The following is a 15,017-nucleotide window of genomic DNA, read 5'->3' on the forward strand; positions in this document are numbered from 1 at the left end:
GGAAACAGAGATGGCTCACAGACCACTCTCTTTGACACATACCGCCCCACCCAGGGGCAATTAACAGTGGAAACTCAAAAATAAGGGGCCAGACCTACATCCTTGTCACAGATTTAAACCTTCTGGAAAACACAAGAGTTTTTACATTAAGACAAGGAATCTGACTTCTGGAAATAGGAAATGGAAACAAATTCTCTGACATCCTAAGAGTAGACAGGTTGTTCTCATATTCAAATCAGATGTATAGCAGATACTTATTAATAGATTTCTCTTATTTGAAGTTATCCATGAAAATGGAAAATAGTTAAGCCAGGGAGCCTGAACTTTATTCAAGCCTAATTTGGGTAGCTCTGACCACTTCCCCGGGGAAAGGCTTCACCATGGCTGCCAAGTGGCAAAATCCCACTTCTAATCTCCATGATCTCTGGTGAGAAGTACCTAAATATAAATCCCAAAAGCAAAGGCCATGATTTTCAACTGGAACTTACCAGCCCCTGACTAACCACACTTTAGAGCAGTGACACCCTAAACCTGACCTCTGTATGCACAAAGTCTGTACAGGACATTAATCAGCAACCTGTGTGTAGAGTTGAACTGACATTCTACTGTCCTCAAAACACATCCTGTTGTCCCATCCTGTACACTGGTCAACCAAACTTCTCTGCTTCATCTTCTTCCAACTGCCAGCGAGGAAGCACCCCAAAACAGCTCCTAGTGCATTCTCACAGCACCTCACACACTAGGATCACTTTCTCTACAGCAGTGGCTCCCAAACAGAAACAGAGTGCTGGCCCCACCTTCTGGTGGAAGGGCCCAAGAATCTGCATTTCTACCAAGTTTCCAGATGATGTTGAAGCTGGTCAGGGACCACACCCTGAGAACTACTACTGCCCCAAGAATGGTTTTTAACAGGTTTTCTTCAATCCTAAACACTGTTTGCAACACTAAAGCTAAACATGCCTTTTGTTCAGGGAAAAACTGTAGTCTCTATCAGATTTTCAAAGATGACCATTCCACCAAGTGATGAGGACTGTCCCCCAGGGCTTGGCTACTTTCCAAACCACTAGCCAGAGTGAAAGGTGGCATGTCTTTATGTGGACAAGTACCCATTTGCTGAACTCATGTTTACTGCATCCTTTAAAAGACAGTATTTAGGGGAAAGGAATCACACCAGAGTGAGCCTTGGGAACTTGATGTGTCCTCCCACATCAGCAACCATGTCTTCTCACAGTTGTGGGCTCCCAAACCCTCTTGAAATCCTTTCCTGTCACTTAACTTTCAGATGCAGAACTGGTACCCAGGTGTGCAATGCCCCAAGGTGTATAATTGCAGGAAAGAGCAATTACCATAATCATCCTGAGTTGTCTGCATTTTTAATGAAGGCCACTCACTTGTCAGTTTAGCAATGACCATATGCCTCCCTTATAGTCACATGAATTAAATAATTTTTGAGTATCTACTATGAACTGATATTGTGTGAGTTAAACAGAACACTGACTTGAGAAAACAAAATAGCAATAATTTTTGATGTTCTTATTATTATCCCTGCCCCGATGAGCCCTTGGCCTGATACACTTATTGTTTATAATTACAAAGAACTGTGCAACTCTCTGGGGTATGGCAAAGATTTCAATGTTTTAAAGCCTCCACCATTGAAGGCATCATGACAAATTTGGGGAAAACACATTTTTCATTATAATAAACCTGTTTTAAACTGAGACTAAATTCCCTAACATCTCTTAGACTTTTTAAAAAGTAAATGTAAGTAATGCAACACACACACACAAATCCTGATTTATTCCCTGTTTCTCATACATCATCGGCATTGTTCTACTTCAACAGCGACAGTGATGACTCCAAAAAAAAAAAAATGTTTGGAATTTAATTGCAAGTGCATGTTAATCTGAGTAACTCAAGTACAGAAAAGAGTTAGTACACCACAAGCATTTTCTACACTTTTATTTTGTGGTGATTGTGAGACAAACACAGTCCAAACATTAGACTTCTCGTCCTCCCCTCCCAAGGACTATCTGACTCCACAGCTCATGCACCCCAATTACAGCGGTTGTCGGGCTGGGATAATGGATTCTCACCAGGATTCCAGTTTATCCTTCTGAATCCCTTCTCATCCCTTAACAAAAATGCCACACAGACATGTGGTTGAGGTGAGGTCTTCTTTACACTCACCACCAGGGGGCGTGTGGGAGCACAAAAGCCTCACCAACCTGCTCCCAGCTCCAGCCGCCTTCCCAGGAATCCCAACCTGGTCTGGCGCTCAGTCACTGCTCAGTCACTGTATTCAAAGGGTCTCTATAGAGCACTTAAAAATACTTTCACTTCTACACCATCTCTAGCAGGGCTGTGCAGGTCTCTGTGGATCTGGTTCAGTACTTCCCGTCTATCCCTATTCTTTGCCTCCACTCCCATTTCACATCACCTATGAGTCAGACGCTTTCCAAAGCAGGTGAGTCACTCCCCACTAATAAGCAAGGTGCTTGAGGGAGACGTGTTAACTGTTTCAGGCCACTTGGGGGCCTTTCAGTGCACACTGCTTCAGGCCAGAAAGCCTCAGTCCCTTATCTTTCACACTGATGAATTTAATCAGGGGGCAACAGACAGGGGAGTCGACACAGAAGGTGCTCTAGCAGCATCCCCAATTAGAAACCACCAACAGGTGGGGGAAGATGGCCCCTGGGGGAAGATGGCCCACTCCTAATTATTCCAGTAGCAGGAAGGGAGGTCCACACTGGGACCCCAAAGGTAACAGAGAGCGGGGGAGGCACCAGGGGAGGCACGAAGCAGCAAACAGCTGAGGTGCCAGCAGCTGAGGCTCCAGCAGCCCCCATGTTCAGCGATCCAGTAGTGTGGTGAACAGAGCATCTGCAGTGTGCAGAGCAGGACCAGGGCTCCTCACACAGATCGGATGCCCCTGTGCACCAGGAATCCCCCCACCCCCGCAGACACACCACAGAGACATGATGGACAAATGGACACATACACACACACACACGTATTATATACACAGCCTCAGTGATGACTTAGCACCTCACTGCCAGGAGTGTCTTCTGTAACCTACGTGCGTGTGTGGAGTTCACGCACACACAGCACCCACAGCCTGCTCTGCTCCGTGACAGTGCTGGGAATGCCCCCGTGAATTAGCCAAAATCAAAGGTGGGCCAGTGGGAGGCAATGCTTAGCTCTCCTCAGTGAGCCCATCACCAGCACCTAGTGTTTCCCCAGACTGACCAAGAGATTTTCCTATCTCTGCGCCCCCGGCCACCACCATAAATCAAATCCATTCTGGTTTCCTAAATCAGTTGTGAATAATTCTGAGTCAACCCCTTGGTAATTTTCCTGGGGTTCAGTTCCCTCTAGCACTATAATGGAGGAGGGGAAAAAGACACACCCCATTTGATCTTGCAGAACAGAAAAGATTAATGGGAAAGTGTTTTTAAAAAAAAAAATCACAAAGAAGCTCCCCACTCAGTGGCAGTCTTGCACATATGTACAATGAGTTTACCAGCCCGTAAATATATTTGACCAACACAACCTCATGCTGCGGTGTGTACAAGGGTCTGAGAGTAAATGACTGGCTATCATTTCTTGCTCTGGGCGAGCATTCGCCTCTTTGCATCTTCTTCTCTAAGTCACTATAAGGTGTCAGTGTCAATCATTACCCTCTCCAGGTCCTGCCGCAGGTGTGTGAACAGCTGCAGCCTCCTAAACAAGACATCCTGCTCCCGCTTGGCTAGATTGTCCTCTTCGTCTTTCTTTGGGGTGATCAGGGGCTTGTTGAAGTTGACCTTCCTCTTCAACTTCCAGTACTGGTACAGGAAATCCACTACTTCCTCAGGCAGCCGCAGGGCCCTGGCGACATCCAGCAGGTTGACGAAGGTGTAGAACTCATCCTCCAGCTGTTGCAGCTTCTGCTTACGGACACTCACCCGGTGGGCCTCCTCCCGGTTCTGCTCAAGGCTGGCAAAGGGCTCCAGCGGATTCCGGGGGGAACACTCAGGGGCCCCATTCTCCTGTGTGCCCCCCTCACCGAGGCTCTCCTCCGGTTTCCTGTGTGAGCTGTGCTTCGGGCAGTAGGACTTGAACTTAACTTCATCGTTCTCTGCCAGGATGGTCTTCATCTCCAGGCCCTGGTCAAAAGCACAAGTCACGTGGAAGGCTGTGCGGCAGTTCTTCACAGAGCACTGGCAGGAACATGCAGAGAACAAGAGAAAGGACCATTATGGACCAACCACCAACAACGGAAGCCCCTCAGTGCCCTGCGTACCCATGCACAAGGACCAGCCACACTTCAAGCGTGTGCTGTGACAGAAAAGTGTTACATGGATGAACCCTGGCAGACCAACTCATGTTTTATGAGGTAAGGCTTGGGTCTAAGGGCACTCTTCAGAAGAAAGGAAAGATTTTATCAACCAAACCCTAATTTCGTAGGAAAATAAAGGCATCCAAATCCCCTCTTAAAGCAGACACGATTATACAAATGACACATGTAGATGAAGGGTAGCTTGGCACTCAAAAGAACTTGTACTCAATGTGCAGAGTTTACATTGAGATATTCATATGGTTTTTCCTATTGATGAGCTCTTTAAAGCTTAAATAAGAATCTCCTGAGAAAGAACGATTCCTAGTCACGGCTTTAAAAGGAACATAAACCTCATTCTGACTCCAGCCAGGAAGAGTCCCAATACAAGTGGGAAAATAAACTGTGCGCTTGCCCTTCCTCAAAGCAGCCCCAAGGGGTCACGGCTGAAGAAACTAAATAAAAACCCCAAGGGACTGGAGACAAGGAGAATCTAGCACAGGAAGGGTGGGGAAAGGTCCCCATACCAGGGAGGAAGCCCTGCTGGATGCACGGAGGGCTGCCAGCCGAGATCCCTGAGGTGCGCACCACGCCTGGCAGCTGCAGGGGGTGGCAGAACCCTGAGGGGGCCACTCCTGTGGGTCACCAGGCATCATCAAGCTGAGCAGAACACCTCCCGTCTCTGTTGCCTAAACAAGGGCTACAATTTAGTGCCTTTGATCCAGACGGCAAGCTTCTGGCCTTGCAGGAGCAAAGTGATTAACTTCTCCCTGTCTGATCTTGCTGAGCAAATCCCTGGAAGGAGGTTCCTCGTGGTGACTGAAGCCAGTCCCTTAAAAGCAACACTGTATTGTGCGAGGCCAAGTGATCCCTGGGGCATGCCAGGGCTACAGAGAGGAGCAGAATCCGGTGGCTTCAGGCCAACTGAAAAGCTTAATTAAACTCATTCGACTGACCCTGAAGCACATAAGCAGGGATGGCAGAGTCTAGAGTTGGGGCTTTTCCCCCTAATCATTTCAGTATTTAACAGGAGACTCGCTGCCAGCCATGCTTTCTTCCATTACTATAAAAGTCTTTTACTCTGAAGTATAGAAAATCCAGCTCCCTTCAACATTCCCCCATTACAAACACCTAAACCACATGAACTGACATAAATCTGTAATTTTATCTATAAATAACCTCAATTCCAAGAAATGTGTGAAATCAGCTTTGGTGGCAGAACACACACACACACACACACTCACACACACCTGGCCACTGTCATGAAAAGACAAAGTGTCCTCCCTCGTAGCGCACAGCCAAGTGGGAAGTAAGAGTGGGAACAGATGACTGAGACACTATCTGTGTTTGGCTTAAACTACACTTAACCCAAGCGCTCCAACCTTAAAGAGAAATGAGCTGCAGCAGAATATTTATACAGGACTTTGTAAAGACGCCAAATGGCCTTCCTCTGGGTTTTCCCATTCAGGTTGACTCAGCAAACAGATGTTACAGAAATGTAAACCAGAGCCTTCACAGCTGCAGACATTTCAGAGAGGAATTCTTTTAATAAAATCAATCCATTCTGTAAAGATATGAAAAATCATCAGCTTCGTTGGCCTCTTCTTCAAATTAACGTTCTGGGAAAAAGAGGTCAACGGCAACAAAAAAGTCATTATGTTGTCTCTCTTCAGAGGGGAACAAAGATCCCATTTGCCCACCTCTTGGAAACGCCAGTGCTGGACAGGACTGGCACGCTCAGGGGCAGGCGCACCGTCTAAGCTCAGGACGTCAGGCAGTGTGGGCTGCCACAGCCGCCTCCCGCCGGCACACGTGCGCACACCCGCTCTCACGCCTTTCTGTTTCCCCAATCCAACTCTCGGGTCATGTTTTAATTTTAAACATATTCTATTCACATACCAAAAAAAATCTTCACTATTTTCAAGGTCCCCAGCCAAATCCTACCAGCTGTCTCACGCCCCACCCTCTGAATATGTCTATTACATTTTAGCTTCTCGAACACCAGAAGTGATAAAGAAGAAAAGTGGAACCACTTGCCTTGTAAAAAATGAAAAGTTTTTAAAACCACCAATCAGTGGGTACCTTACCAGAAGAAGTATTTATCAGCCAAAATATAAACTGATTGTGCCAAATGAGGTCATTTCTCTAAAACCCACGGCTGGCAGTTTAGCCATGCTTGCGGAGTTTGTGTCTATGTGAGCCATTGTGTTTTCTGCACTGAACAAGAAGCCGTTCCACAACAGTGCCTCTGCTCCAGAATTCAACAAGAAAACCGAGGAGGAGCCTGTGGCCTGTGCTGGTACATCCCAGAGGAAGAGATGGGCTGGACCTTTAGGGCCAACACCAACTACACACAGCATTTCAGGCCCCTCAAATCATGACTGTCTAGATGTCAATAATGTCAGGACCAGAAATTAACTTCTCAGGCATAGTTTTAGATAACATGAATAAAAATAGCATGCACGCCATCTACTTTCCCTCCTTAATCTACCTACCTTGTGACTTTCTACACTCATCTGTATCTGGACATATAATGCAGGCAGCATTTTCACATATAGGTCCTCCCTGTCTCTGTCACACACCCACACACACACATACACACACACACACACACACGGTGCCCAAAAGAATCAGATACCTGGGTTGTGTTTGGACCAGATAAGTTATGAAAGAGTACAGGGCAGCACCTCATGCACGCCCTCTACCCAGTGCTCCAGGGAGTCTCTGATTCTCCAACTGCAAAAGCATCAGCATGCCCGGCTGATCACACACAGGTGTGTGCACACCTGGGCAACCAGCAGTCTCTGGAAGCAGCCACAGGTCTGCAGCTACATGTGTGATGGCAGGGGGAGGGTGGCCACCTCTAAAGTGCCATGGAGTGTCTAAGACCTGGTTCTTCCCAAGACATGCCTGCCTGCCTGTGGGAAGAAGCTGTGATGCCAGGCATAGGGCAGAAAGGGAGAAACTAGAGACAAACGGGAACCGCCTCACTGCTCAGGCTGACTTCTGAATCACCTTGTGATTATTAAGGCTCAGGTTCCAGTTACACTGGGTAACGACCAGCCAGCTAAAGGCGTCTGCGCTGCTGGAGTCATCCGTCAGAACCTCGCCGTGCTTGCTGGACTCTAGTCCCCTCTCTAAACCCTCAGACAGTTCACCCCACCCTCCCTCATGCTGCTCCCTGCAACGCAGGAAAGGATGATGAAGCCATTCTTACAAAGCCAATTACCTGTATGGAGGCCCCAAACTTCTCGTTGCAGAGGCTACACACCAGTGCCCACCGACTGCTGGGGATGTGGGACACCTTTGTGATGGGCTCCATCTTCTCAGGGCTGCCAATGCTCACCTACAGGTCAAAAATAGCAAGAAGGGGTGCCACGTAGGCTGTCAGAGGCTGAACATGGACATTAGAAACTCAAAGATCCATTACGTTCCTGCATCTCTCCTACCAGACAAGGGGGGCAAAGGCACTCACCCTCCTGGGACAAGCAAACCCCTACTTTAAAAACATCGGGACAGCCCAGGCGTCCTGACAGCCCAGCTCTCAGCCAGTGACAGCAGAGCCAAGAGCCCAGTCCGCATCTGACAGAGACACACCTGCTTGTAAAAAACACTCAGATAAACTCTTATGTGTCCGGACAGTGCAATCTACTAGACCTTTGGCCCACAAGAGTTTGGTCAAGACTAAAATTCCATCTTAAACATATTTAAGTAAGTTGTCAACAATGGGGTAAGTAAATATATGCTGTTTTTAACCTCTCTCACTAAAAAAAAACATTTTCTTCAGAAAACATGACTACATTCAAAGTAGAAAACTACCAAGATACATAAGGTAGCGTCTCTATATTCAGCCTGGTTCCCTGAACTATATCCTGTTAATACCAAACCATGAGATCTGGTGCTACCAAGACCCAAATCATGAAACCTCAATCCAAAATCATCCACAGATAATTTTCCTCAGGAGGAAAATGTGCCAAAATCACATACCAAAAAAAATGCTAAAATTTGAATCACAAATGATATTCTCATAGTGAGCCATGCAAATTAAATTAGTCAAGGTCTGGGACTTGAAATAAATTAGACCAGACCTGAAATTAAAAAGGTTGAGGCAGAGTAAGAATTTAAATGAAAAAAATCACAAAAGTGCGACCTAGAGCAGTGGTTTTCCAACCATGGTGCTGCCGCACGCACAGCTTGCCAAGCACGGATTTACAGCCACACCCAGGCCGCAGCTGGTCAGCGCTGCCGATCGCTCACTCCGGGGAGCGGGTGTCAGCAGCGGAAGTGTGCCGTGCTGGGCAGGGGAGGCGAAGTCTAAGCCCCACCAAACTACAGACCAACTCACTGGTGAACACTTCCACAAATTTACCATCCTGTCATGATGCCGCAATGTAACAGTGTGCTTGAGGTTCAGTTTAAGGAAGAAAAAAAAAAAGGTAGCAATCAAAAGGTATCTTTTTACTCATCAGCTACAATGCCTTCTCTTTATGAATGGCTCCCCCACCCACCTGCCCTATCCCAGTAGAAAGCAGGACCCTGTGAGCTAAGGTGCTACTGAGAACCACGCTTACCTCAGGGATCCACAGGGCACAGCTGACGTGGACCCACTTGGTTCCGCTGCGGGTGGGCTTCATAGCTCCACCTTTCTTGGGACACAGCAAACATTTTGGCTGAACCCCCAAGGCACATGTCCGGCACAGCCAACTGCCCTCTGGTACCTTGAGGATTCCATAACAGGCCTGTAATACCACAACGCATCCCCAAGGAAAAGACAGAAAGAGAAAAGATTGATTTTTTTCCCATTATATCTAATAATCTTAAAACACCCAGAAAAATTTTTAACAGAATCACCACCAAAATGGAGATACTCTCACATCTACCTAGCTCTGACCCTGTTCCCTCAGGAAAAATGCCAGGTAGCCTCCAGCTGCACTTAGGAAGTGTGTGAGCTCCGCAGACACAAAACGTATTCATTAGCTGAGGGTGGTCCTGTTAACTAGAGGACAGAAAGGTTTACAAAACTCTGTTTCACATGTTGTTGCAGAAACCCATCTATACCAAGTTTCAACACTCTCTGGGCTTAGGAGGAGGAAGCTGTTTCTTTCTCCTTTACTGATAGAGGTGGGACACAAAGTGTGGAGAAAAAACACAAGGCGGCTGAGAGTGTCCCAAAACCCCTACAAAATGGCAGCGGACACAGGAAACAAACTAAGGAGCACCCTCCTCATTCCCTACGCTAAGCAAGCTCTGCTAGCTAGATCCCAACACTCTCCGAGTGAACACAACAGACACAGAAAAAGGAGACATTCTAGACAAAGAGAATGTAGTCTTTTTAGCTGATATTTAAAACAAAGTCCCTTTTGCACAAGATGGCAAAATTACAAAAGACAGCATAAACTGCAGAAAGCAAGGGTTTTACTACTAAAGTAAGACAGTTCAAAGAGATAAGGCAAATGTTAAGTAAGTGGAGTAAAGAAACAAAGCCATGATGATACCACAGACATATTCAGAGAGCCCTTTAAAAACCAAACTGTTCAGAACTTTATCCTTAAATGAACTGGAAGCCAGGAAGTCGAGAGTCACAGTTACATAGCTCTAATTCTCCAGACAGAAAAAACACAGCCGCTATGCAATCTGAATACCCAGGACGCAAAAAGGAAACCACAAGGATGAGAGCTGAGCAAAATAAAGTAACACTAAGAGTGGAGCCCAGCAGCGTTGTGTCAGTGCCACGAATAAGCCACTGTCAACACAGACTTACTAGAAAAAAAAATTTTCTTTTTAATGGAGCTAAATGACACTATGAAGATTTCAAATACTAAAGGTCTATAGGTCTATATCAGACATTCTAGAGTCACATTTGAAGACAGAATTTTTTTAATGAAAAAGTAGGTCTAAGCTAATTTAAAAGATTAAATAAAGTATGCCTTAAAGACAAGCCATGAAGGATTTCTCAAAAGAAAAATGAAGTAAATGGTAAGAAAAAAAAGACAACGTGGCACAGCAAAAAAAACAGAAGATGGGGAAGGGGGTGTCAACAGCCCAAGTTCCAGTTCCAACTCTGCCACTGACCCATTACGAGACGCTGCGCAGCCCTGCCCTGACATCCATTAGCTCATCTGTAAAACAGGAGGTGTGACCAGTTTTCAAGCAGAACCCTTTTGTTCATAACAATTTTTGTAGGAAAAAAAAAGAAATAAGAAGAATGATAGGAAAAGACTGAGAAGTCATCCAAACAAACACAAGAATCACCAGCAACAAAAACCAACAATGGTAGCCACACTGCTCATGATCACAGAACAAAACCACAAGAATTCTTGCTATCCCAAGGAAATTTTCGAGACCATGTAAAAATCCAGAGCTACAAGACTGGCTATAAAGCAAGAGTCTTAAGTCTCCTTGTCAAGATGAGCTGGGACAAGGCCACAGCTAGTGAGGTCCTCAGACAGAGGGAAAGCCCAGAGGAGGACAACTCACACAGCAAACTTGATTCTTCTACCCAAGAGGTCACTAGGCATCTAGTCCACACAAGCCTTCCTTTAAGTTCATTTTAAATCTCAGCATCGACAGGTGTATTCAAAGGAAGTATCCCAAGATACCCTCTTAAATCATAAGAATATATGGGGGCACATGGGCCCATACAAATCAAATTACTTCATTACTGCACTAAAAAAATTTTAAAACTGTAAGAAGCACTGATATCATCATAAACTTTTTTTTTTTTTTTTGAGACAGTCTCACTCTGTCGCCCTGGGTGGAGTGCAGTATGGCGTCACTGTAGCTCACTGCAACCTCAAACACCTGAGCTCAAGCGATCCTCCTGCCTCAGCCTCCCAGAGTGACAGGATTACAGGTGTGAACCACCACACTCGGCCCTTGTCATAAACTTTTAAAATTATCCAGTGCCCATCCTCACTGAAGTCCAAAGATTTACCTTTCGGTGGATGGTAGCAAGTAACCACCCAATCCCTCTTGCCATCAGGGAGGATGGTTCGGGTAAAAGGGGCTTGAAAAAAGGGGCTGCTTTCCTCTCCATTCATAGCTCAGTTTATACACTTAACCCATGCTAGCAAATGGTATGGGTTCAATGGTGTCTTCTGAAAGATATGTTGAAGTCTAACCCCTACTTTAGAAAGAGTCTTTACAGATGTAATCAGTTAAGAGGAGATCGCAATGGAGTAGGGTGGGCTCCTCATCCAACGTGACTGGGGTCCTTCTAAGAAGATGGCCGTGTGAAGACAGAGACACAAGGGGAGAACACCATGAGGTGACAAGGGCAGCTGGCAAGCCAAGGCATGCCACATTGCTAGCACACCACCATGAGCTAAGAAGATGCAAGAAAGGATTCCCCTACATGCTTCAGAGGAAGCAGAGCCCTGCCGACACCTCGATTTTGGACTTTTAGCCTCCAGAACACAAGACGAGGCACTTCTGTTGTTGTAAGCCACCCAGCTTGTTGTAATTTGTTTGTTATGCAGGGTAGCCCTAGGAAACTAATACAGCAAACTAATCACCTTTTCAACGGTTTACTTTTTTCAGTGTTATTAATACCTAAACTCGGGTATTGGAGCAGGAAAGAGGGGGCTCATATATTCTTTTTAAGTAACTTTCACCCCTATGGATAAGAATAAAACACTGTATAAAAAAAGAGGATTTCCAAAGAAGATCTCAGTGTTCTGGCTACAAAAACAGCAGGGCATACTTCAAAGATTGTAAGAACGTACAGGGGGGAAAAAAGGAGTCTACACGGATAACAAAAGTGATCCATGTAACCAAAAACAGTTGTACCCCTATAATATTTTGAAATTTAAAAAAAAGTCTATAGGGCACTTTTCTTTAAATCGTGTAGAAAAATGGACCCCATTTGGGCTCCGGGCAGCATGCTCCCACTGACAGGTAGGCTCGTACCCCAGGTGGCTTCTTCCTGGCCTCACTGCGCCACGTACCTGGTGCACACAGATGTTGCATTTGTCACAGAACACCATCTCATTGCCGTCCTCGCCGTCAGGTGACTGGCAGACATCACAGACGACATCTTCATCATATTCAATGCCCAGTCCTTCTTCAGTCTCTATAGCATGATTCATGTTGTCGTAGCAGCGCTGTTCAAATTCCTCCAGGACCCTCTCCATGGTGTATTCATCCAGTTCAGGCATTCCTGAAGGAAAAAAATACCATAAAACCCATTTTAACAAATCTATATTAATAAATATTATGATAAAACAGTATGAGTTTATTTATACTTATAGATAACTACAATGAATGAATTATATTATAAATAAATCCATCCCCGCATGCCCCCGAATTTTCCACTGAATGCTGCTCAGACCGTTTCAGAAAATGATGTTTAAATTTTAAGATTTCCACACAACAGTTTGCTCCAGGAACTGAATATATAGCATAGCAAGTAGAAAAACAAAAGGAAAATCCCCAAAGATTCAAGGATATTAAATACATATACCATTAAGTAAGTCATTTCATTATAGTTATTACACTTAACAACTAACTTGTAAGTGACTTCAAAACCATGACCACATATTATGGTTTGGGTAGTTTTTAAAAACTTCCCTTTCTTGTTGCTTTTTAAAATGGTTCTCTAGAAACAGATTTCACTGTGAGCACTAAACGTTTTTAAATGGTTTATCCCTCTCCTCACCCTCTGAATTGTACTAAGTTGAAAGGCATAGTTAATCAGATGCCTAAAAGACTGAAACACAAGGCAATGTCTAAGCAAAGACGACAGTTCACTGTGAATCAAATAAAATGCATTCTTATACAAGAATGATCAAAAATAAATTTCAAGCAGTTATCGTGGCTACAGCTAGTGTTGGGATAAGACTTTTATTTTCTTCTATTTGTGGACATTTTCCAAACTTCCTGCAATGAAAATACATATACAGAGAGGAAAATACAAATTACAAAAAATACTCAAATGTGATATTTAAGTGGCAAAAAACAATGGAAGTGTCATTAGAGCCTATGACAATGTATATGAATTATCATAAATTTTTAAACTATCCAATTAACTTCCCAAGTTTTTAAAAATGTGGTTAAATAATAACTGAGTTACTCAGTTTGATGGAGAACACGTTAGAGTTGGCACTTGGTAAGCCCTAAATACATATTCAAAAGGGCCATGCTATTTAATTATGAGATGGCTTCCCATGGCCGGGCACTTTTCATCCATATTCCTTCAGTTTAAAAAACACCACTGGCTTTGAAAATATAATACTATACCCTATAATTAATTTTTACCATAAAAAAGACCAATAACAACTAAGATCAACATCTTTACGCATGTGTTTAATTTATATTACACAACTACATACCTTATTTTGCCAATGTATTCAGCAATATCTTTAAGGCTGATGAACAGCCCAGTTCTTACTATTTAAACCATTCGCAAAAGTCCCAAGAATCTTTGGGCCAAGTCCTCTGACTTAACGTAGAACACCTAGAGTCAGTCATGTGTATTACACTGGTCTTTATAAAGCTGTTTACAAAGCAGAACTTTATCATCTATGAAGCTAACATAAAGTATTCAGTTCCATGAGATCTCTGAGAACTCCTGAACAGATTCTGTATAAACAACCTCCTAGCCTGCTAATGTTCAGGCCATTAATACCTAAAGCAAGGACCAAAAGGAAGGAAATCTACTTTGTCTATCAAAATACCTGAGTAACCAAAGAAGTAGAAAGTAACAACATGCCTGGCACAGTCTACACTAATGTTCCCACCATTTAACAGGAGGCTGGTGAGTAATGACAACAACTATATGCCAGTCCCTGTGCCAGGCTCCACAGATAAAAGAGAAAACAGTCTTTGCCCTCCAAGGCTTTGAAATCTACCACTCACGTAATGATTTACTATTTGTGCTACACTGCAAACAAACAACCCTTGCCACCACTTCCTCACCCTGCACCCACAGCACAAATGCTAATTAATCCTCAGTCTTCCACACCGAGCCAGCCTTGACCTCACTGTCTGGCTCATTGTGACCCCCTCCCCCACAAGGCACCCGTAGCCATCAGAATCAGCGTGAGACCTCAGGCCTAGAAGCCACCCCCATCTCAACACCGCAGCACACAAATAATGGAGGTGCAGACACTCCAACCTCTATGTGCACTAAAATCAGCAACTCGCAGCAAAGAGACCACGCTGGGCCGTCTGCTGAAGGAAGGCCAGGACAGAGACAAGCAGGTGAGAGGGAAAAGCAGGCCAGGTTTGAAGCAGGACTTAAAAAGAAGATCACTGAAGTGAAAACACAAGTGATGTGCTTGGAAAACAGTGAGGGTGGCTGGAGTGGGGTTCACTTTGAGAAGCAGCAGGCACAGCTAAGGAAGAAGGACTCTGAATGGCGTCACAGTAAAGAAAATGCCCCAGCAGGAATTTATGGACCAGACAGACCCTTCTGCCTCTTAACTTCCCTGGGCCCCAGGGAAAGTGAGTGAGTGGGGATTAGACCGGAGCAGGGATGGGAATCGCAGCGCTTGAGCCACGAGGAGCCCTGCTTCCACCCGGAACCCACCTCGTCACATCTGCCGCAGCTGGACAAGCTGAGCTCTGCAGAAGCCTATGATTCTGTGACTAACGGAAGCTATGACGGAGCAGGCTTCACCAGGCAATGGCAAGTTTTACTACTCACCCACACACCTAAAATACTTCTCTATTCATCATTGCTTAACAAAATATTAATAATACG

General features: G+C 44.9%; 1 protein-coding gene across 4 annotated transcripts in view; it reads right to left on the reverse strand.

The window, feature by feature from the left end:
* The window catches only part of JADE1 (jade family PHD finger 1), a 60,310-nt gene that overhangs the window by 9,251 nt on the left and 36,042 nt on the right, over positions 1-15,017 (reverse strand). For all 4 annotated transcript variants that reach the window (XM_012791104.3, XM_012791106.2, XM_012791105.2 and 1 more), the window contains 4 exons: positions 12,262-12,473; positions 8,887-9,054; positions 7,545-7,661; positions 3,678-4,199 (listed from right to left, as the gene is read on the reverse strand). In XM_012791104.3, coding sequence (XP_012646558.1) covers positions 3,678-4,199; positions 7,545-7,661; positions 8,887-9,054; positions 12,262-12,473 — 1,019 coding nt within the window. The remainder of the gene's footprint in view (positions 1-3,677; positions 4,200-7,544; positions 7,662-8,886; positions 9,055-12,261; positions 12,474-15,017) is intronic.

The sequence above is a fragment of the Microcebus murinus genome, chromosome 15, assembly GCF_040939455.1.
Source record: "Microcebus murinus isolate Inina chromosome 15, M.murinus_Inina_mat1.0, whole genome shotgun sequence".
Classification (NCBI taxonomy): domain Eukaryota; kingdom Metazoa; phylum Chordata; class Mammalia; order Primates; family Cheirogaleidae; genus Microcebus; species Microcebus murinus.